The sequence below is a fragment of the Pelodiscus sinensis genome, chromosome 9, assembly GCF_049634645.1.
Source record: "Pelodiscus sinensis isolate JC-2024 chromosome 9, ASM4963464v1, whole genome shotgun sequence".
Lineage (NCBI taxonomy): Eukaryota > Metazoa > Chordata > Testudines > Trionychidae > Pelodiscus > Pelodiscus sinensis.
Genome location: NC_134719.1, coordinates 32,522,600 through 32,547,225, shown reverse-complemented (window position 1 = coordinate 32,547,225; position 24,626 = coordinate 32,522,600). Strand labels below are relative to the sequence as shown.

General features: G+C 44.0%; 1 protein-coding gene across 4 annotated transcripts in view; it reads right to left on the bottom strand.

Moving 5' to 3' along the window:
* LRRC8C (leucine rich repeat containing 8 VRAC subunit C) overlaps positions 1 to 23,958 on the bottom strand; it is a 35,627-nt gene extending 11,669 nt beyond the window's left edge. The window contains exons 1-3 of one of the 4 annotated variants that reach the window (XM_075936447.1): positions 23,582 to 23,958; positions 22,941 to 23,024; positions 3,910 to 4,051 (exon numbers count right to left, since the gene is read on the bottom strand). In XM_075936447.1, coding sequence (XP_075792562.1) covers positions 3,910 to 4,047 — 138 coding nt within the window. In that variant the 5' untranslated portion in view covers positions 4,048 to 4,051; positions 22,941 to 23,024; positions 23,582 to 23,958. The other 3 variants (XM_006137293.4, XM_075936446.1, XM_014580733.3) reach the window with 3 other exon arrangements.
* Positions 23,959 to 24,626: the final 668 nt, after the last annotated feature.

Sequence of the window (24,626 nt, the reverse complement as noted above, 5' to 3'; positions counted from 1 at the left end):
AAACACTGTAGCAGAGTTTCAAAGGGGCAGCGCCACATAGCTGAGCCCAGGATCAGCTGTGCAGCGCTGCCCCTTTGAACGCCGCCTCAGGATTTCAAAGGGCCAGCACTGCACGGAGCTGACCCCTGGGCTCCATGCAGTGCTGCCCCTTTGAAAACCAGCGGCAGCGTTTAAAACGTGCAGCACTGCACAAAGCCTGAGCTCAATTGTGCAGCGCTGTATCCCCTCTTGTCCCCCTTTGCAGCCTCTATATAATAGCTTGTCCCTCTTGTCCCCCTTTGCTGCCTCTATATAATAGAGGCAGCAAGGGGGGGTGGAATCGACTACTAGACTGGACTATCCAATTAGCTTTTGCATTTATCGGATACACTTTTGCTTATCGGATAGTGTACTAGTCGACTAGTCCTTAACATCCTTAGTGTAGACAAGGCCTTAGAAAACTCCTTTAGATGCACTGAGCCAGGCCCTCAACTGGTATAAGACTCCAGTGAAATCAACAGAGTTACCCCCAACACCAGTTGAGAATCTGGCCCATTATCTTGAAATTGGGTTTACAAATTTGTATTGACACGAATGTAAATATTTGTCTATTTCATTTGCATTGTTTTTACACATCATTCCCCTTGTGGTTTATTCAGTCAAGCAGTTAAGTATGCAAGTGACTGAAATTATGCTTTGTTCATGTCAAGAAACATTTGGCTGCTGGCCCAAAAAGTGACCTTGTGAAGTGGGGTTTCTGAACATTTCACGTACATAAATGCTTCCATACCAGCAGAAAATATTTATAAAACATAATATAAACAAACCTAGAACTTATATCCCGCACAATTTGGGACATTTATCATTGAAATTCTGGAGCAAATTCTATGGTGCTGTCAATGAGCAAATTTCAATAGAAATCTACCAGCTTATGACAGCAAAGAGTTTGTCCCTTTAACTCCACTTCCTAAAGAAGACGAGTTCCGTGTTAGAGCAGGATCAAAATCCTGCTAAGAAAACTGGAATTGCTAAGAAATGGCATTAGGGGTTAAACAAGAAATGAGGAGGCTTATTTCAGATCAGTGACAGAAACAAAAGGCCAGAATGTGGCCTGCTATAAGGGACTAAACAGAGGAGAAGAAGACACTGAAGAGTCACTATTCCCTACACTGGTGGGCAGGCAGGGGGTAGAGCAAAAGCTACAGGTATACCAGACCAGGTATAAGCCAAGCATTGGGCAAGCCTTAGCTCAGGGGTAGGCAACAAGTGGCCTGGAGGACAGATGCAGTTTGCCACGGTTAGCTCCTGCCGGGCTGCCAAATGCTTTATTTACCTGTGCATCTACTCGCAGCTCCCGTTGGCTGCAGTTCAGCGTTCCCAGCCAACGGGAGTTGCAGGACGTGTGGTCTGGCCCGCACCGCAGCTCCCATTGGCCAGGAATGGCAAACCACAGCCAATAGAAGCTACAAGTGGCCATACCTACTCAGGAAAATAAAGCATCTGGAAGCCTGCCACAGGCTAACCTTGGTGAACTGCATCTGACCCATTGGCCACTGTTGCTTGTTCCTGCTCTAACTAGAATGGAGAAAACTGGGAGATATCAAATCACGATCTAAGTAGTTCCTGAGTCTGCCCAACTGTGCACTCCCTCATACACAAAATCTCAATTTAGTCCTTCCCTCCTTTTTTAAAATGATAAGTGACACTGTTAATCTTTGGGGGTATGTCTACACTACAAAGTTAATTCGAACTAACGGATGTTAGTTCGAATTAACTTTCATAGGCGCTACACTAGCGCTCCGCTAGTTCGAACTTAATTCGAACTAGCGGAGCACTTAGTTCGAACTAGGAAAACCTCATTGCACGAGGACTAAGCCTAGTTCGAACTTACTAGTTCGAATTAAGGGGTGTGTAGCCCCTTAATTCGAACAAGTGGGAGGCTAGCCCTCCCCAGCTTTCCCTGGTGGCCACTCTGGCAAACACCAGGGAAACTCTATTGCCCCCCTCCCGGCCCCGGACCCCTTAAAGGGGCACGGGCTGGCTACGGTGCCCGTGCCAGGTGCAAGCCTGCCAGCACCCAGCTAGCAGACCCTGCACCTGGCACAGATCGAGCCAGCCACCCGATGCCCCCCCAGCCCTCCGCCTCTTCCTGGGACCAGGCTGGCGGCTCCCGGGAGCTTGCCCGGGACTGCAAGAGGCGGGCACCCGCCTGGTCTAGTGCGGACATCGTGGACCTCGTCCACGACCTCCGCACTAGGCACAGGAAAGTGGCCGTCTAGGGCAGGAGAGCTGCCTGCCTGGCCACCCAAGAGCAGGTGTGCATGAAAATCAAGGTGGTCCACTGAGACCCCCGAACCTGAGCCCTGAGCTTACAATGGCCGTACTGGGTCAGACCAAAGGTCCATCTGGCCCAGTAGCCTGTCTGCCGACAGCGGCCAACCCTAGGGACCCTGGAGGGGATGGACCGAAGACAGTGACCAAGCCATTTGTCTCATGCCATCCCTCTCCAGCCTTCCACAAACTTTGGGCAGGGACGCCACTCCTACCCCCTGGCTAATACCACTCCATGGACCCAACCTCCATGACTTTATCTCACTTTTCTTTAAACTCTGTTCTAGTTGTAGCCTTCACAGCCTCCTGCAGCAAGGAGTTCCACAGGTTGACTCTTTGCTTTGTGAAGAACAACTTTCTGTTACTAGTTTGAAGCCTGCTACCCATTCCTTTCCTTTGGTGTCCTCTAGTCCTTCTATTATGGGAATTAATGAAGAACTTTTCTTGATGCACCCTCTCCACCCCACTCATGCTTTTATAGACCTCTATCCTATCCCCCCTCCGTCTCCTCTTTTCTAACCTGAAAAGTCTCTTTAGCCTCTCTTCATATGGGACCTGTTCCAAACCTCTGATCATTTTAGTTGCCCTCCCCTCTCCCACCCTCTCTCTTCCCCTCTCCCACCTCCTTTTCCCAGTCTCCCCGAGTTTTGTTCAATAAAGAGAGATTCTATTTTTGACCACACGTTTTCTTTATTTTGTACATCAGGAAGGAGGGCTAGGGAAGGGTAAGTGGAAGGAAGTGAGGGAGGAATGGGGTACGAGCCCCCGATGGGGAGGACTGGGCTGGCTCTGCGGGCTTCTGGGGGTGGAAGCTCTCCTGCAGCCCCCCAATTTGATCTACTCTCAAACCTGGTGGAAAGGTCCTTCACATTTACAGATGTTAAAAAAAATCCTGACCAAATAGCTTATATTTTTAAAATAACAGGTAAGTTTGTGCAGCTCACCATACACAGTGCTTTCTGCTCTTTGTCAGATTTTGGCTCTGTAGTAACATTTAACTAATCCAGAGTGGCAGTTAACATCAACTGTTTATGTACCAGGCACCCTTGAAATGTTTTGGCATGGAGTAGGCACAGTTATTAATTCTGAGAGGTGATGAATTAAATAAGCATATTCAGCTCTATTCAAAACACAGGGGAAAATAAAATAGATGTCTGCCAAATGAAAAAAGACAAAAACATATTTCAAGCCCTTAAGAATGTTGTAAATAATAAAGAGTGAAAAATAAGAATTTAACTCTACAGTCAGATTTGTTTTACAAAGTTGTTATAAAAACTGGCCAGGTTAGGAATAGGCACAAAATCTACTCACCTTCCTTTTTCCAGGATTGAGGATCATTAGAAAACAAATGGGCCAATTCCTCAGCTGGTGCAAGCCAACATTGTTCCACTGACTTCTGAGATTCAGCAGCTAAGGATCTGGGCCATGATATTTTATTCATCTGTTCAAACACATGGCTCATCTGGGCCAGCAGCTTTTGGCACTGCTAATAGCGACTATAGCAAAAACAAAACTTGACAATGTTCTTTCTAAAGAAGGCTCTGGCTTTTTTGAACACGCCTGACAACATGCCTTTATGTTATACTTCTTTTAATTTACCTGCAATGTACATCCAAATACACCAATCATCAGCATGGCTACTGAGAGATAGTCTGTAAACACATCCCACCATGGCTTCAGTACTCTGAAAGCCGGCTGCTGTTCAGAGAACTGACGAAATTCGGTGACAGGAATCATGTTTCTGAAAGAGAAGCAAAGCTGGTGTTTAGTCATTTCAGGCCATCCTCCTCTGTTCCATATGACTCATGAAAAAATATATTTGACTCGTGGGGGGGGAAGGAGAGACAAAAGCTATGTTGACCTTCTATAGTCATTAGGCATTCCTTGTTTCATGTCCTGTCCCCACCACCTCCACCTCCTTGGATCCAAAAATGGGCATTATAGTCACCTGACAAGGGCGTTGGTGGATTATTCATTCATAGCCACAATGTGTTTGGAGATCTTTGGATGGAAGAAACTCTAAGGATTATTTACATTCACATATAGTTGTCTTAAATCCTTCAGACTTCATACACTGTCAATGAAATTACTACCATGGAAGCATTGCTTCACAAAGCCACATTAAAAACCAGGGTTTTTTATAAGGCAGTGTCCCTATCAATAGGCCTGCACTGATGCCCAGTTTACTGCAGTAGCGGTTATGGCATACAGCTCTCTATATGAAATTACACCCAGCCCGGAGAGTCCCTTCTGATACCTGTGTGTTTATCCTAAAAACTCATCAGAGAAACCAGGAGAAAAGCGCTTCTTCAAAAGAGGAAGAGATGGTGTGAGTGACTAATAGGACAAACCTTCTCTCCACTCTCTCTTAGAAAACAGTGGAAAAGGTGATCTGACCAGCACTTATCAGTGAAGCACTATAGTTTAGGCATCCTTCACCTGACAGCATGACAGTGCCCAGAAGTGTTACACAGAGGAAAGACTCTTGAGCAAGAGCCAAAGTGTCTTTTCTTCAGTACTAGAAATTGTACTATTTATGGCCATTGCTAGGAAGATTCTTTCCTTCCTTTATTTCCTGTACAAATCTAAATGATTCCATCAGATTTTATTTTTAAATTGTTACTTTTCTACCAAACATCCCACAGACAGATACTGTACATTCCTTAAACAATATATAAGTACAATTTTAATCTATTAGGGTATGTCTACACTAGCCCCCTAGTTCGAACTAGGGAGGCTAATGTAGGCATTCGAAATTGCAAATGAAGCCCAGGATTTAAATATCCCGGGCTTTATTTGCATGTTCCCGTCTGGTCGCCATTTTAAAATTCCACTAGCCCGAAGTAACTGCCCGCGGCTACACGCGGCAGTGAAACGGTAATTCGAACTAAGTCCTTAGTTCGAATTAACTGTTACTCCTCCTGGTTGGCCGCGAATGTGTGGTAGCGGCACCGCGCCTCCTACCTGCCTCGCAAGCGCAGCCCACCGCAGGGCACTGCTACTGTAAATCTCTGACTAGGCACACAGTGGCACCTTAAGACCTAAGGTGGGGCACCTGCAGGGACACTCCTCGAAGAAGAATTCTGGTTTCTCTTTGTATTTTTAAGCAGAGTTGTTTTATCGTAACTGTGTTTGACTATAGGTAGAAAACTATTGACACAAACTAGAAAAAAATAACTATAAAAAAAACTTGTTGGGGGTGATTCAAACTAGTGTACAGTTTTGTTGTGACAACTATATCAGAATGTTATGTAGGTCCTGTTCAGAAGTCCTTACTTGAAATATATAGACTCGATGGTGGATGTGAATGAATTAATAACAGATAACGACAGTATACAATGAATACCAAGAACAGGAATTGAATTGACTGTCCTTTGTCAATAGAGGGGGGACTTTGTATGCTTGATCCCTTTTTTGCAATAATTTGCTAACATGGATATTTGCAAGATTCAAATGGAAACTGGTCAAGGATATGAAGTATCTGAGCTATTTTCTGTCATTCTCTCAGGAAACACAATTATTTCTCCTGCTAATGGAAGGCTATGTTGGTGGCACTAGAAGTCATCACAAAGGCCAACAAGAAATTCAAAGGAAGGTATTTGTATTCTGTATTTATTGATGCTGCTGGATTGAATGATTGCAGAAAAACTAGATGCATATACATACACTTCTTTTGCAACAGCAACTTGCTTTTACACATTACACTTCTAGCCCTGTTACCATGCAGACTTCTTGGAATTCCATAAGCAGAGGATTCCAAAGCTTCAGAAAAAATAGACTGTGTGTTTTATCTTTTTCAAAGAATTGCTAAAGATCTCCTCTGGCCTGCACAAGAACTCTGACCCTAAAAGAACTGTTACATTCAGTAATACATTCAGTATTTCATTCATGCATTCCTTTCCAATCCAATGTGACAAGGACATTCAAATGGAAATGTTCAGATTTAATTTATAATCCTATGACTATTTTTAACAAGTCAAAACAGAGGTAGTTTAAAACCAATGCCACACACTAACTATTGGAGTTTCTCTTGTGTTATTATTAAAAGGAATTACAATATGAAAGATTAATTTAAACATTGTGGGTTAGAATTTCAGCTGCTGTAAATGGACACTGCTCAACTGACTTCAATTCAAATACAGTTACAATTTACAGGCACAAACCCAATAGACTGGCCTAAACTTTGATCTACATTAAATGTTGTTATAATGTGGTTGGACAATCACTGAATTCTAAAAACTCTTATTTTTTTAGTTAAAATCATCACTCTCAAAAGGGTACCAATGTGATCTTCAGAAGGGATAGGAAAATAATAAACAGTCATGTGCTAGAAATGGAGATATGAGGAAGAACAAAACAAGGGCTATCTTCACAGGTGGTATAGATGGGAACAACGTTGACTTCCATGGAAAGTAACACATTTACATCAGCTGAGAATTTGGCTTGCACTCAGTCAGTTAATGCTTTCAGAGCAGATAAAAGCATCAAAAACTAGACTGAGTTAATGCAACCTAAAAGAGTTAAGAAGAATGAATAGACGAGGATGGAGAAGAAGGGAATTGGACACAAATTAGGCTCATTAATAAATGAGAGAAATTAAATCAAATGGTGATCTTAAAAGGGCTGCACCATGGCATTAATCTGCCTGTTTCCAATTGGCCTTCATCAAATGAAATAAAGAAAAGTGGTATAGACAGCTAGGAAGTAATGAAGGTTCTTGCCAATGCGGCTGAAGGGAAAAGTGAATATATTTTATAGACCAAGACATCCAGATGATGTGCATTTCAAGCTATGAGGAAATTAAATAATTCAATTCCTGAACCACTGACACCTCACAGAAATACCTCAAGGATGCAGCTGGGAAGGGCTGATGATAGCAAAGCAGGGTCTCCCATTTACCAACAACCCCTTTGCAGGGCTGATACCCTCAGACTCATGCTTGAGAGGTAGTTTTAATAGTTTATAAGAATTCTTCTGTATTTTTTCCTCCAGTGTGTCAAGTGTCTTGAAAAATACTTTATAAATTAAAAACAACACACACAAAGACATCTAAAGACAGTCCTGAATTGAAAAGTTACAACCAACAGCAGTGCTAGTATAGTCTCTGATAGAATACAGTATCAGGCTACCGTCGTCATTTTAAAAAAAGATTCCTTTGGATATCATACTTCTGTAGTATAATTGCTAATGGATAAGTACTAACCTTTAACTGAATGAGGGGCTTGGTTAAATGAAACTGCTGTACCTGTTTAACTTACCTGTCTCTGCTTTCTCGATGAAAATGTAAATAGATACTATGATTTGAAAACCACATTCAATGAACTATAAAGAGTGTTCCTTTATTTTACCTATTGCAAGCTCACTGGGATAGGAACTATGTCTTTGTACATGTCTGTATAACACATTTTCTTCATCGAATACCCAGCAATGACAATAAGTTGACACTAGGATGGCTGCTTTCCCAGGTTCTTTAAGCGCCAAATAAATGTGTTGTGCACAGGTAACATGCAGGAGATGGAAGGATTCCCATTCCCTGCACCACTGCTATATCATAGCCTCTGGGAGGTTGTAGCAAAGGCTACTGACTGTTCTGTGCTTCCTAGATGGGAGACACCAGCAAGGGGATGGTATCATTTGTTCACCCTATTAATCAGTCCCCATCTGTCCCAGCTACCTTCCACAACATCTCCATATCCTCGCTGAACAATGCTCCAAGATCGGGTCCCCACACACTGCTTCACTATACTTGTCTGTTACATACAATATAAAAGGGTGGCTCCACTGACTTTTGTTTCTTACATGGCCATTGACAGGGGAACAAGATCTGCCACTCCAAGAGTAATGTGTCTTCACTACAGGAAAAGCCCTTGCCTATTTTAATTCTCTATGTGAAAAAGACAGTGTTACCATACAGTGAGACAATCGTTATATGTACTGTGTGTTACAGAATCAAGGCCTCATTGTGCTGGGTGCAAATATTCAGTGGGTTAGCCCCTGTCCTCAAGAGCTCACTGATGCAACAAGGAATTAAGATCACAATGGAGGGGGAGAAGAGGGGGAGATGAAGGTGACAGTAACAGGAAGACAAGGTTGCAGGTATAATGAACTAAGTATACTTTGGAGGCTTGAAAGGTGTGGGATTTCTTAAAATAACTGGGTAGGAGATATTAAATTATTAATTAGCAGGCAATCCATTTCACTGTCTTGACACTGCAACACTTGATGGTGCATCACAAAGCTAAGGATTTGATCCTACACCTCTGAAGTCAGTGGGATTTTTTTCCATTGACTTAGGCAGGCTCAGGTCTAGGCCACACCAGCAGCAGGGCTGGGAGTGGAAGGTTTGTACCCCAAGACTATCCTGTGATTTTGGGATAGTTGGTAACCGTGGCGGATTCACACAAGCCGGTTAGATCCACTGATGGCAGAAAGTCCTAGGCTAAGCAAAAGAAGCTCTCCTGGATGGCTTAAATATACTGTATGTGTTAGTATGAATTATGAAGTGCCTGTTGGGAAAACTACTGTAAACAGGTTTCTGGGCTGGTTCCCATACACAAATTATGGAACATTCATCTTCATTAAAGAAGCAGAAAGCAATGTATATTTAACATACAGGCCATGGCCACTATGCAATTAATTTCTGGTCCAGTAGCTGGGGGCTGACAGAGTCTATAAGTCTTTATGTTCCTTGTGTTGGATGAGTGCTGGTTACACTTCACATAAAACATTATACTACGCACTCCTGAAATTGGAGCCCTTTGTCACAGACCATAAACATTTGTTACTGAGTAATACTTTAGTGCAACTTTCAAAGGATATTGTAATGTCTTTGGCCTTGAGCCAGGCATCAAGTTAAGGAAACAAGCTAAACAGTTTTTTCACATAGGGCCTAATTCTGAAGTTCTGGGCAGATAAAGCTTCTTGCTAATTTTTTGTGTTTTTTGTCTGCACAGAGACTACAGGATTAGGTTTTTTCTTTGGCCAGAGAGAATGGACAAAACTAAATTACGGCTACTGTCCTGAAGCCAGCATTTGCCTGGCATGCTGGGTTAGACAAAATCACTGCATCCACTTGGAGCCTCATGGATTACAGCAAAGTTTTCACCTTGGCTGAAATGTAGAAGAATAGGCAGGGATGGCTCTACCATTTACTGAAGTAGTCCATCACTTTCCATTTTACGACTTTATTATCAATTTGTTACAACTTTGCTAAACTTTAACTGTCTGGCATTAAATATTGACTTCTGGGTGTGTGCCTCCATCTGAAATAGTTTTCTTTTGTTTTTAATAAGAAAAATGTAACCAACATGGTTTGACGATTTCTTAGAACAAGACTGGAGAAAAATACATTTTGCCCATATTAAAAAATTATTGAGACCTTTTCTCTGAAATGCTTCGAAGCATGGACTTGAAATTTGGCAGGACATGGTCTTTATGTCAAGGATGAACCTTTTGCTGTCCATGCAAAAATCTGCCAAATTTGGCCAAGTTATAAGCCTTTGAAAAACTGCAGTTCAAACATGTTCAGTGGAGGCTTCTTTGATGTTAGTAGCCAGAAGTAACTGAAGATTCCACCCCTCACTGAATATGTTCGAGTCTCCCAGCTCTCAGTCCTGTTGCTGACCAGACTGTGCTTGTGCCATGCCCACAGAGTGATGGAACATTCTCCACCCCTTACAGCTTGTGTGTGTAACTGGGCTACACCCAGGCCATCACTAGAGAGTTACTGAACGTGCTCCAACTCCAAGCTCGGGGGGCTCTGAAGACATTTTCCTGTTTCCAGCTACCTCAGGCTGGGCACTGTGATCTCAATAAACCTTGGCTGCCAGTGAGCATGGAGGAGGAGGCCATTTAACTTGAATGAAGAGGGAACAGAGGCCAGACCATGGAGAGGGAAAGGAATAAACTGATTCAAGGGTTTGCTGGGACTGGGGAAAGAAGTTTGGAGTTGGAGGTGGGAGATTGGAATAGGGTTACCAGGTAGACCCCCCCCAAAACAACCGGACACACTTGATCGTGGGCGGAGGGGGGGGACAGGCCAGGAGAGGGGCGGAGCTGGCCAGGAGGCGGGGCTGGTGGGGGCCACGGGGCTGGCCGGGAGGAAGGGGGGATGGGAAGCAGAGCTGGGGGGGGATAGCGGTTGGGGGGGCTGGACAGGAGGAGGGGGGCCAAAGGAGGGGGGGCCATGCAGCCACTGGCCACAGCCGGAGTCCAACAGGCCATGCCCCTGGCAGGCACTCCCTCTAGTTGCTTGTAGAAGCTGGGCGGGGGCCACACGCAACCAGGGGCTCCTAGCTGGGAGGCGGGGCCATGTTTGGCGCTGAGAGCCTCTGGTTGTATGCAGAAGCCGGGCGGGGGGAGTGGCTGGGAGTCCCACTGCCACTGCCCCCGCCCCGCCCCAGCCTGCCCGGCTTTTGCATGCGACCACAGGGCTCCCAGTGCCAATTGCGGCCCGCCTCCCAGTCACTCCCCTGCGCCCGCCAGGCTTCCGTCCAGCGCCTAGCTGGAAATTCAGAAAATACCGGCCTGTCCAGTAGAAAACCGGACACCTGGCAACCCTAGACTGGAACTGGTTGGGCAAGGAAAGAAAAGTATGTGATCACATAATTGATGACTGCATTGTTATTCATATGCACAAAAGGGCTGAATAAAATGTTCACAGACAACCTTAAATCTTGCATTTTCTGATATTTGAGTGCTTGATTTTATCATCTTAATAAAGTTCTTTTAATGTGTGTGTGTGTGTGTGTGTGTGTGTGTGTACGCAAAATATACATTAGTTTATAGAGTTTGTGTGTCCGTGTGTCCATCCGTGAGTCTGTTTGTTCAAAAACGCCTTCTAAACAGTAAGAGCTAGGACCACCAAATTCGATATGCAGCTTCCTCTTATCATAACTTAAAGCAAGGTCAGGGTTTGGCTGTGTCAGGCCAATGGGATGTGTGTGGAATATGATTGTTTCACATCAAATGGAAAGGCAAGGCTGTGATAGCAGGGACAGTTATATTCAAAAATGACCATGGGGGCAGCAAGCACAGGGGACAGTTATACTCACGAATGAGCACAGGGGAGCAGCTGCTGACTGTCAGGTTGGCCCCCACCTCCTTGGGATGACCCCAGGAATCAGCTGCCTACTGTGTTGCATGGCCCCTGCTGCTCTGGGCTGGCCCCAGGGAGAAGCCAGCAGGATGCCTGCATCCCTCCCACCCCCAGACTAGCTTTGGGAAAAGGCCAGTGGACAGACTGTGCACACCCCTGCCCAGCCCCTCCACACCCGAGGCTGGCCCCAGGAGAAGTGGGTGGAAGGCCTTTACGTGCCCCACCCCTGCTCTCATCCAGCTTCGTGGAAAAGCCAGTGGGCAGGCCGCCCAGCCCCCACCACCCTGGACCAGCCCTGAAGCCTGGCAATACTGTGTAAGTCTTCGAGTATATAATTAGGTCTTGTCTGACTTGTCTTTCTGTTTTGGCAATTATTTATTATATGTTTGAGTAGTGTCCAGTACAGCAGATACCTTATTCTGACTGAGGCCTCTGGCCTCTTGTAAGGTATAAATAATATGTATAAATAAATAAAACTCCTACTACTAAATGTTTCCTATCTTTTGGGCATTTGAAGAGAACAATACATCTAAGAATTAGTCATCCTCCTTTGTTGCGCTTTGAAGCACAACAATTTTCTGTGGACTGGAAAAACGACAATGAATACAGATCTTTTGGAAAGCTCTTGCACATTTTACCATTTTTTGGGGCAAACATTTAGTTTGTTGATCTAAGAGTTTTAAAGTGAAAAACTCAACCTATGTGAATGAGGAATACAAATAAATGATGCTACTGCTCAATAATAATCTCAATTCTGAGGAATTGGAAAAGTTGTAAAAAGAAATTTGTACAAATTCATTTATGTCCTCAAAGCAGTCATTTTTAGGTCTACATGTCTGCTATATTCTTAAAATACTATAAAATATCTAAATTATATAAAAATAAATAATTGAAATTCATTTTCTTAGTGGATAGGGCTGATCAAGTTGGGTTTCCAAGTCCCAGCACCATCACTCACTCATTGCATGATCTCCCTAGATCTCAGTTTTCCCCTCTGTAAAATGTGCATAATGAGGCTTACTACCTTTGTGAAGTATGACAAGAAGTGTGGATGAACAGTGCAATATTTTATTTTCTCTAGTTCTCTGGAAACAATCCAGTCTGAGGAGGCAGTGACTAAAAATTGTTCTTTGATGGCTTTGTGAAATTAGGCTCATGTGATATAAAAAAAGAACAAAAATCCTCCATATCAGCCCCTGCCGCTTCCCACAGCTCACATTGGTTGGGAATGGCAGATGTTCAGATAAACAAAGCATTTCACAGCCTGACAGTGGCTAACCCTGACAAACTGCATGCAGCTGGTGCACTGGAGAGTCTCCAACCCTGCTTCACAGTATAACCCTGAGTTCTAAGATGCTGTTAATCCACTTTCTAGGGTCCTCAAGACAAGGACTGTGGCCAAGACTTTTATAAGTGACGGGTGATTTTGTGACACTTGAGATACTTTAAAGGGAGGCAGCTTTTCAAGAAGAACTGAAGACTCCTCTTTTGAAAATCCTAGCTCTACTGAAATAATTAAGAGTTTGGCTATCAGTGTCAGTGGAGCCAGATTTTACCTCAGTTGGCTCCAGACAGGAACCCAGAATCCCTAGTCATAGCCTGTGTCATTCTGCAGACAGATAGCCCTATGTGCAAATGCTAGAAAACAACAATGGATACTACAATACCAAATACAGAGGAGGAAATGCAAAAAAAAGTTTCTTGACATCATCAACTACTGCAGAAGAAACTCAGAACTAACTTCAAGACTCAACAGATAAATCAAAGAGGAACTGATTTAGTATGCTCTGTTTTAAATTATGTGTAGCAGCAATTTCAACCTACACAAAGTTGTATCTATTGCTGCTGAGTTAGTTCTCAAAAATATTATTGTTGCGGTTGTTGCTACATAAAGAGCCCCAATACATTTTCATGTGAGTCACATAAACACATCTACATGCTCAAGAGTTCTCTCAATTTTGTTGGATTAAGGAAACACAAATATAGGGCTGTAACATTCATCCCAAAATCTCAGTGAAGCCAATGAGAGTTATCTGGGCTAGGGATTTAAGCAACTAGTCAACTACCTGATAACAAAATGCTTACCAGGTAGTCAAGTAGGAACTTGACTAGTCGCTTTCTCCCCTCCCCCTTGCTGCCTCTATCAGCAAGGGGGGAGCAAGAGCCAGTGGTGCAAGGAGCCAGCTTAAAAGCTGGTTCCCCAGCACTGTGTTCACAGGGGGCAGTGAAGTCAAAGCGGGGAAACTGTGCAAGCAGGGATTGAAACGGTCCCAGTTGAGCCAGTCCTGACTGCTGTTCTTCTCCCTTTGAAATGTACAAGAGCCGCCTGCAGCTCTTGTACATTTCAAAGGAAGAGACACAGAGGGGAACTTGCGCCCGCGGGGACTGCTTTGCTCCCTATTGGTGCAGGTTGCCACTACCTCCCTCCCTTTGAAATGTACAAGAGCCATGGGTGGGATAGCAAGCGTCCCCCTTATCACTAATCGAGTAGTCAATGGAAATTCCATCGACTACTCAATTGGCTGATTGACATTTAACATCCCTAGTCTGGGCACAAGTTATGTAGCATTGAGGAAAGATTACTTATACATCTTAAAGAAACAGTAAAGTCCTCCCTTTTTCTGTCCCAAAAGACATTGCTTCAAAAGGCATATTTAGCGTTTTGCAGCTTTGGGAATAATACTCTTATCTTCACAAGGTTAATATATCTTTGAAGCACAGAACTCTGCTCACAGAAGAGCAAAATGCTCTACACGTGATTAAAAAAAATCTATTAAAATTAGACTAAATCTTCAAGAAGAAATTATTCAGGAAGCGGTATTTAAGACACCCTAAAATCTAACAGACTGATTCAGAGAAACAAAAGTTTTGCTAGGTTCTTCAAAAATCCTTAATTAACACAGTCAGATAACAAATACACTTAGGAATAATCTTCAATTTTAGAGAATATAAATAACACTGTAAAAAAACAGTGTAAGTAATTTATTTGAAATATGCATGGGTCACAGCCTATTACAAATGTTCATTATGCATAACTCTGAAGTTGTGTAAACAAATGTCAATGATGTAATTAAAAATTAAAATCAATCATGGCTAGGTCAGGATACATAAAATATCTGACGAGATCCATTCTGAGTCAAAAGTAGTTCTAGTATCTGAAATGTTCAAGACCATACTGTAGTGGAGCCAAAGAAAATTAAAGAAGTGGCTGCTTTCATGATTTATGCCTTTTTCACATAAAGGATCTTTTCTTCTATCACTTGCATGTGGCACAAGGGTGTGTTTTAAAGTTTGCAGTATTCTTATAAAACATGAATCCCAAAATACTAGAGCATACAGATATTTTCAGCCAGGAATATATATCACACATTTTTCTCTTTAGTGTAAAAGACCACAATTTGTAGACCGTATCAACAACAGAAATGTAGCCCACTTTATACTAATGCTATCGCGGCCGACAAGGCAGTAGGAAAGGCTAGTTTCTATAACTTTCAAGTTTTAAAATCTGTGATAATCTACAGGCATACAAAAATTGTAGCACTGCTGTTTTTTAAGCCCTTGGTCCAGTAATCGCCTTATTTCAAAATCCTTTTCAGAATGAATAGAAAAAGAAATGCTATTAACAAGTGATATATATGCATAACTAATAACATTAAGTGGATTCTTACACGTCATCAGGGCCGGCCTTACCATGGGGTGAACTGAGGCAGCCGCCTCGGGTTCCAAACTGTGTGCGGAGGGGGGAGAGGCGCCACTAGGACCCAGAGTGTAGAAAATTGTGTCTGCTGCTGGTGCATATGTATTCTCTCTGCTCTAGATGCACAGAGATGGTGGAGTGCTGTGCTGGAGGAAGGAGGGCACAAGAGACATAACAGGCTGGCAGGAGAAAAGGTGGCATGGGGGCGTCATTTGAGCTCCCTGCCTCAGGTGCCAAAATGTTGTGGACTAGCCCTGCAGGTCATAAAGCTCAAAGGTTTGAAAGATCCAGAAAAACAGATCTGAGTCTGAACTCTTCACAGGACTCTTTCAGTTCTAGTGTATGCTTACAATTTAGGTCAACACAGCTACGGTGCTCAGGAAGTGAAAAATCCACCTACCCCCTCCTGCAGCTGCAGTTAACTTGACAGAAGAATGCTTTTATCAAACTAGCCACCATAACTCGAGGACATGGTGTTCCTACTGCAATGGAAAAGCTTCTTCATGGCTGTGGGCTGCATTTTCATTGTGGAGTTAAACCCACATAGCAGTGGCACGACAGTCAATCATCTATATTCCCCTTAGTGTAGACCTGGCTTCAGGGTCCAGCGTGCCTTTCTGAGGACAGATTAGAGTTTTCTTAACTAAAAAGTAAGGATGTTAAGTATCGGGTAACTAACTAATCGAAAAGTCGATGCATTTTTGCATCTACTCTTCGATTAGTCGATAGGGCGCCACTGCCGTTGAAGTGTAGCAAAGGCCTAGGGCTGCTGCTACACTTCAAAGGCCAAAGAGCTGAAGCCTGGGGTCAGCTGGGGACTCCCCCACTGACCCCGGGCTCCGTGTGGAGCTGCCGCTTTGAAGTACCCCTTGCTTCTCCCCCAGCTTGCTGCCTCTATCTGATAGAGGCAGCACAATGAGAGGAAGCAACTAGTCGACTAGTCCTTCACATCCCTACTAAAAAATCTTTTGTTATACTACAAAACACAGAAAGGTAATTCCTAGTAGTTATGTCTAAATTTCTCAAGATAAAAGATTTAAGTTCTCTGGAAATATGATCTTGCTATACCAGGTGTCAATATATTCTGCCATATAGTTCATGTTATAGTATTCTCAGATGATGACTCAGCATGTTGTTCATTTTAAGAACACTTTCACTGCAGATTTGACAAAACGCAAAGAAAATACAAATGTAAGATTTTGATAGCTACAGCATTCAATCCAATGTTTAAGAATCTGAAGTGCCTTCCAAAATTTGAGAAGGTCAAGGCATGGAGTATGCTTTCAGACATCTTAAAAGAGCAACTCTTTGATGCAAAAACTACAAAACATGAACCCGCAAAAAAGAAAATTGGTCTGCTGATGGCATCTGACTCAGACAATGAAAATGAACGTGTGTCAGTCTCCACTACTGAATTGCTATCGAGCAGAACCCATCGTCAGCATGGTACGTGTCCTCTGGAAAGGTGGTTAAAGTATGGAGGGACATATGAATCTCTAGTGCATCCAGAATGTAAATATCTTGCAATGCAATCCACAGCAGTGCCGTGTGAATAACTGTTCTCACTTTAAGGTAACGTTGTGAGAAATAAGTGAGCAGCATTGTCTCCTGCAAATATGTTTGTCTCAGCGACTGGCTGAACAAAAAATAAGACTGAGTGGACTTTTAGACTCTTAAGTTTTACCCTGATTTATTTTTTGAATGCAAGTTTTTACTACAGAAGTCTGCATTTGTAAGTTCAATCTTCATGATAAAGAGATTGCACTACAGTACCTGTATTAAGTGAATTGAAAAATGCCATTTCTTCTGTTTTCACAGTCAAATATTTGTAACCGTGGTGTGTGGGAGGAGGAGGAAAGTGCAGGCTCTCACCAGGTCCCGGACTACTGCAGCTCTGCATTTTAAATGTAGTATGAGCCAGGTGGCTCTCAGTACATTGAAAATGCAGAGGCACAGTTGTCCGGGAGCCAGCACAAGCCAAGATTGAGAAGTCCCAGCTCCTGCCGGATCCCGGACCACTGCACCTCAGCCTCCCCTACTCCCTCTCCCCCACACACCGGCTCCTGTTCCCCGCCTTGCAGCCTCTGATACAGAGGAAGTGAGTAGTCGAGTAGTTACTTGACTACCTGATAAGTCGAGGCTTCTTGGATAGTCAACTACTTGCTTACATCCCTAGCCAAAACTAGGACCTACCCCCGCTGCCTGTGCGCCCAGCTCCTACTACATTTAAACTGCAGAGCTGCAGCAGGGGTAGCTCCTGGACCCAATGGCGAGCCAGGACAGAGCACTTCCCCAAACAAATTGTATCAACTACACAATTAGAAAATTATCTGTTTCTTAACAACCTTACCCTCAAAGAGAGTTAGGTGCCTAAATCTGGACTGGAGATAGGTGCCTATCTCTGCTAGGATTCTCAGCTGTGCATGTTCACCTGGAGTTAGCCAACCAAGTGGTAGTTTGCAAGAAACAGAGGGGGGGGGGGGGTGTTGCTACTGATAGCCTTTTAGCCCAATGGTCAGCACACTCACTTGAGACATGGGAGACCCAGGTTCAATTCCCCTCTTCTACCACCTGTGGTAAAGGGAGAGAAGAGTACCCTAACTATTGAGTGGTGGGATATTTAGGGGGATAGGATTGCCAGGTGTCTGGTTTTGAACCTGACAGTCCAGTATTTGAGCTTTCTGTTTGGAAAACAAATTGAGAAAATATAAATGTCCAGTATTGTCTAAATAAGATATAATGTAGATTGTGATGTAATGTCAAGTGTGTCCGGTATTTTTGTTGAAACCATCTGGCAACCCTACAGAGGGAGAGCATGCTCAGTGTCCGCTGTTGACGTTTTTCCACTGTGTATAAACAATTAAATATGCACAGTGCCAAAGGCAGTGTGGGAATAACTCTATGGCCCTGTGATTAGGGCACTCACCTGGGACAGAACAGACCAACGTTCAGTCCCTCTGCACTGCTACATATTTAATTACCACCAACTCCTTTCACAGGCCATTTTGCATAAGGTTAGTCTTGTTCTGAAAATACCTATCAGTACCTAGCTCCTCACGCAAGACAGGCAAAGGAGTGCCTAGCTTGTGGGGTTTGGCTTTAGGCATGAGATAGCCAGCCATCATCTCCCACTCCCTGGGGCCTAGACTGAAGCTGCACTGTGGATGATTACTGGCAGAATATTAGGCATCTAAGGGACTTTAACAGGAAATACAGGTGCCTACAGATCTAAGTAGCAACTGAGTGAGGTTTCTGGGAGTCTCAGTGGTACCTAATTGTTGGACTTCAATCCCTAAATCTTTTTTGTGACTCTACTTGTAATAGCTTTATTTTCAAAGGTGATCAAAATAAGCTGACAATTTTGGCCCTCGGTATTTTCAAAAAGTCAGGAAGCAAGACTTTTTAAAATTATGGTCTCTTAGAAATATGAAATTGCAACCTGCAATGACACTAAATTGAAATTGAAGTCATCAGTCCCATTATTTCAGCAGATTATTAATTGGGCCTGAAATTGAACTGGGCCAAAAGAGCCAAATACTGTTCCCATCATAGTCAATGAAAAAAATCTAATTAACTTTGATGAAAGCAAAAATAGACTATTAATGTCATTATCTCAGGAGCAAATTTTTTCTTATGATTTGAATAAGAATGGTGTCATTTTTGCATATCCATGGAGATTTGTTTTGCTTTAAAAACAAATCATTACAAAATGAAGGATATGATACTTCAAAAATGATGTTAAATAACATAAAACATCTGATTTTGTTATCTTGCAAAGCCAGAAGATCAAACAAGAACTAGATCTGCATAAAGCGGAATTCTCTCAAATCAGCACTATAGCAGCTGGAGGGGTTGTTAAATCAAGAAACATTGTGTTATCTTGGGTGGCACTAAATTACTATAAAAACAATCTGATCAGACCAAATGCTCCTTGATACCAAGTCACTTCCTCAGGATCCTGAAGCAGAACTCACTCTCTTTCTATATATTATAATTAAAAAAAATCAGATTTCAAATAATAATTATCATGATATTCAGGGCTCGACAAATAATATAATCTACTCACCTGTGGCGAGTAGATTACAACCCGGAAGTGCAAGTGCAGAGCAATCTGTGCATGGACAGAATGGCGCGAAACTGCACGGCTGGTGAGCGGGGCTTGCCGCCGCTTGGCGAGCCCCGATGATATTAATATAAGAAGATTTACCCGGCATTGCTTGAGTCCTTAATTCAAATACATTTTATTTTTCTTCATTTAAATTGTTTTTCTGGGGAGGTGCTGTGGATGAGATGTTCAGTATGCAGACTGCCCTGCAGAGCAAAGATAACCCCGGCTCTCTCTCCCTGCAGCAGCTTGGGACCAGGTGAGAAGCGCCTGTCCATGGCCTCTGCAGCTATAGCAGGCACAGTCCAAGGAGGGGCACATGTCCGCCAACTGGGGGACAGACATACACACAAACAGACATACAAACAACTCTGAACTAGATAGTTGTCTCTTTCTCCACCCTACCCTGTGTTGGCTCAATGGTGTATAGCTGTCCCGGTCCCCATCTCTAACCTTTTGCTGCCCCTCCCCCCCCCATGGTCATTCTGCCCTTCCTGTCAGACCTCCTCCCTTTCCATTTTATGAGAAACAATCAAATTCCAGGCACATGCCATTGTCCTGGCGCAACCAAACCCTGACCCTGCTTTAAGTAATTATAAGAGGAATCTGCATATCGAATTTGGTGGTCCTAGCTCTTACCATTTAGGAGGAGTTGAACAAATTCATAGATGGATGGACAGAGATGCACATTTCCAAAATATAGTAAGATATGGAAGTACAGAAGTAAGTTTCACTTTCTCTTGATGACAGAGTTTTAAAATGTATTCTCTAGCTGATTAACTTCTTCCATCAGGCACTTTAATATAAGACTACAATAAAGAGAAGCCAATTCAAGAGTGTCTATTGGGCAGCCTAGGAAGTCCTGAGCAAGTTTAACTTTAAAGAAGTTTCCTTTGGTAGACAACAAGAGTAGTAACAGTGCCTGGCCTACCTTGCAAGTGAATGATCCCACTAATGAAGCTATGTCTGAAGTGCAGAAAGTTCAACTGCACACTCAGGCAGAGCCCAAAGGGTGAAGCAAGACTCATATTATCCTTTTTTTAGGGGAGAAAAAGATCTGATAACTCCAAGGCATCAGTGGTATTCAGAGCTCCCCATTCACTGTGCCCTGAGTTCCCAAATAGTGTTATATCAGAAGACCTCAGGATAGAGAGATTAAGGATAAACTATAGAGAGCAGCTTTCAGTGCACCAAATGGGTGGAGTTAAATGCTGGTGGCAATTTTCCATTGAATCCTTTTGGGGTGGAAAATGGTTTCTCAATTACACTGAGAATTTCATGAAAAAATTATTTAATTGAAAAATTTGGGGGTTTTGTCAAAAACCTGAAAATCCAACATTCTTCAGATTTCAGCAAATAAAAAAGTTTGATTTTCAGGTTTTCTAAGTAATACCATACAAGTAAAAAAAATGAATGAAAATGAAAAAAATGGTTAATCAAAAATTTTAGCAGAGAAAGAAAAAAATCCCTTCTTCAGATCAGCTCGAGAATGAAATATACAGATCCCACTATTATGAATTGTTCTGATGAATTACATCTTTTATTTCCCTTCACTTTCAGAGGTGCTGCATTAGGAAGCATCTTTCTTCCAGTTAAGAAACGGCAAATGTTGAAGTAAACAAGTGTTGTTCTAAGGTCACTGTACAACACTGCTCAAAGACAGGTAAGGTTCTGCAACTCCAGCAGTCCTGACACCTTCTGGCCCACTTGTATATTTCAAGAAGAAATATACAAGAAATATAATGATGACTCTTGACCATCCAACCACTTTAGTTTTGTTCAGTTTTCTCAAGGCCTCACCCAACACGTGCTCATACTACAGAAATATACCCACTCGTATTTTAAAAAGTGATGAGGGATTTCAGATGATTTCATTCATGAGAGGTCAGAATGACTGACACACTCTAAAGAGGCCTGATTTCCAGAAAGTGCTGAGCACCTGACTAAGTATCTTTGTGATCAAATTTAGAAGAATTCTTTCCGATTGCCTCTACTGGGAGCTTGGATGCACTAGTCACAAATACTGTATGCACTGATTCATCAAATGTTTTAAGGTGGGAACCAAAAGTTTGCATTTGAAACTAGGGATATGATCATTAACCGGTTAACTGGCGGAGCTGGAGCAGCTCCCAGCCCACCTCAGCCCAGCCAGAGCAGCCCCAGCCTGCAGTGGACCTGGCCTTGGGCAGGAGTGCTCCAGCCCAGCCAGAGCAGCTCCTGCCCATGGCAGTGAGGCCTCTCCAGCCCAGCTGGGCTGGAGTAACCCAGCACTCCTCTTTAATCCGTTAACTGGTTAACCAATTAAACAGGATTTTAGATCCCTATTTGAAACCACTTCACAGGAGAAAAATATTACCACAAAATCTAAACCTGCATATGAGCTGTCCAGTGGCTGCCTTTAAATACTCAGACACTGAAGCACACAAAACAAAAAAATACTGCAGCAAACTTTTTAACAGAATCAGAGTGAGATGGGAAAAGGAAATGAATCAGACAACACAGGTGCTCAGTACAATGCCTTTATGCTTCAGTGGCGCCATGTAGTCATGTTTACTGGTCATGTAGTCACAAGCAAGTTGCCATTACTGTAAAAAACAAGGCCCAATTCTGTGACATACCCAGCACCCCCCACTCCTGTTTAAGATCACAGCCCTGTACAACAGAAGTGAAAGGGAGTTTTCAATACAGACCACTAAATGTGAATGAGGAGTGCTGGTCTTCTAATTACTAGGATCAAGCCAAAAATTTTATTAAAATACATAGATTTTTTACTGAGTTTTATTATATTTGGACCACATACATTTTTTCCTTAACTTTGTTTGCAAATCCCCACCCCTCCCCCACACACATATCCATTTTTTTAAGAGCCTTTCTCTTTCTTAATGTATTCATCCTGCAAATCTAAGTGGATCATATATTATATTCCTAATAATGCAATTCCAAATGTTATGTCTCCGACATCTGATGTAAAAGAATAAAGAATAAATCTATAGCTTAAGTACATGTTTGTGGGATAAAAATAGTAAATTTTGAAAAAAAAATTATAATGGAATTATTATACGGTATAGTTGGTAGACTTTCATATACTACTCATTTTGTCTTTGGTTAACTCAATAAATTATATTTGCTTTATAATGAACAAAAACATCCATCTCATTGTAGCATAGCAAAACTCTTTTTAAACGGATTTTGAAATCGGGGTCATTTTTGTTTTTGACAAAAAATCAGAGCCGTGTATTCTTGAGCCTTTAACTATATTTTCTCTTCAGTCATCCTTTATCATTATGTTGGAACCTTCCTGCTAATTACCAAACCACACACATAATAAATAAGAGTTATTCCATTTTGAAATTTCTAATATAAAAGTTTCTACTCTTCCAGGGTCAGACCTTCAGAAGTGCTAATCAAATTGATTGCTTATAAGCCGCTTTTTCATAGATTCCTGATTAAGCTTGGAGTATATAACAAGGACTGGACTAACCCTTGTTTACAGGATTTCTGTTCATATGCACAGTGATGTACCGAAAGCACTGTCGAACTTACTGTGGCTTGCATAGTCAAAGCTTTCTGTTATTTGGCCTTCCTCTCTCTGACAAATATGAACAAAACCAGGTTAACTCACCTAATCCATCTGAATCCAGACTGGTTTATCATTCAGCTGCTGAGACTTCTTATTTTACTCAAATTCTTCGTAACCCAGAAGAATGGGAATAAGAAAACATGCCACTTACACTAGAAGCTGCTGCTGCTGTTTTCCTCTGCTGTATCACCACTCCTCGGGGTTGCTTCTACCATGGTAACTCAGGCGATTGTTTCTAAACAGAAAACCAAATGTTTAGAATTGCTACCCGTTTCAGCGCTGGGGGGCTCCTCTGTTGTCCTCGGCACTAGCTTTGTGTTTATGGCAACCCAAATGGTACCTTGTCAGCACAGGAAATCCTGAGATTCCAGATAAAGTTTGTCGCGGAGGTACAGAGCAAGCCGCGGGTGGGGTGCACTGGGCACGATGCGATACAGAAGCGTTTCTAGGTTTAAAGCAGCTCTACGGTGAAGGGCGAAGGTGGGGGTCAGAGTCCCCCCGCGCTCCCTCTGCCTGCGCACACCCCGGCCCCCACCTCCTGGGGAGAGAGGCAGCTCCCCCCTGGCTTGTGGAGGCGCCCGGCTCCGTGCGGCTGCCCTCCAGAGCAGCCCGCCCCGCCTCGGAAATGCAGCTGCCTGCACCGCTGAGCACAAGGCAGGATGGGCAGGTCCCGCGGGGGAAAGGCCTCGTGGCTCCTCTGGATGCTTCCCCAGCCCCGCAGCGCGGCGGCGCCAGCCCTGCGGCTTCCAGGGTTTCTCCAGCGGCTAGTGCGGCGCCTGCCGCGGGCGGTACCTGGAGGCGGCGGGGCTCGCGGGCGGATGCCGCGGCGCAGCGCGGGGAGGCGGATGCCGAGCGCCCGTCTAGCGGGGCTGGATGCCGGGCTGCGGCCACGTTCCAGGGCAGCGGGACTGCGCGCGGGCTCCTGCTTCCCGGCTGGGCGCTGGGCGCCGCCAAGACCGCTGTCCCGGCCCCTCCTCCCGCCGCCTCGCTGCTGCTGCTGCTGTGCCGGCTGCCGCCGCTGGGCGACCCTGGGCTCCGCGCCGACGCAAGGGGCTCCCCCGCGGGGGCTTCTCCTCGCCTGGGCTGCGCCAGACCCTCCGCGCGGCCGCCTGTGCGAGGCACCGGGTCACCCGCCTCGGGTCCCAGCCCAGCCCGGGCTCACGGCTGGGCATATTCTGCAGGGCTCATGTGCCTCACATGACATCATCGTTCATCTTTAATTCCTGGAGGCTCCTGGGGGTGGCAGCCCAAGGCCCGGGGCTGCGCTCACTCAGTGAGAAGATCGCCAGGCCTCGCCCCCGCAAGTCCTGCCAGCCCAGCCTGGCCGCAAGCAACGGCGGCCACTCTCCACTGCCTGGCACAGGACCCCAATCCCCGAGGCACCTTCCAGCCCACTGGCCAATAGGAACAGGGACGTTGGTCTGCTCCTCATCCACTACCTCCGGGCAGCCCCCATTAGGCATCAGGCCCTGGGTTCCTGGCCTGCCTGGGCTCCCCAGCCAGTCCCTCCTCATTCTCAACTCTGGGTCGTTTAGCTCCCGGCCTGTGAACAGGTGAGTACGGACATGCAGGTAACGAACGCTCTGAGATCAATGGGGCTATTGCTTTCGGAAATGTTCCCCACACTGAGATCTAAAGCGAGGGTATCATCCAGGGGCTGCAGTTCCTCTGGCTTTCCCTTCCCATCGGGAGGCTGCTCTGTTCTCCCTGAATATGCTTCAGACAGGTGATTTCATACTGTGTTCATAGACAGTTTCCTTAGAAGTACAACAGTATCTGTGATCTATGCTCTGAACAGTAGTGCTGAACAAAGAATAGGAATGATATGAAGATCCTG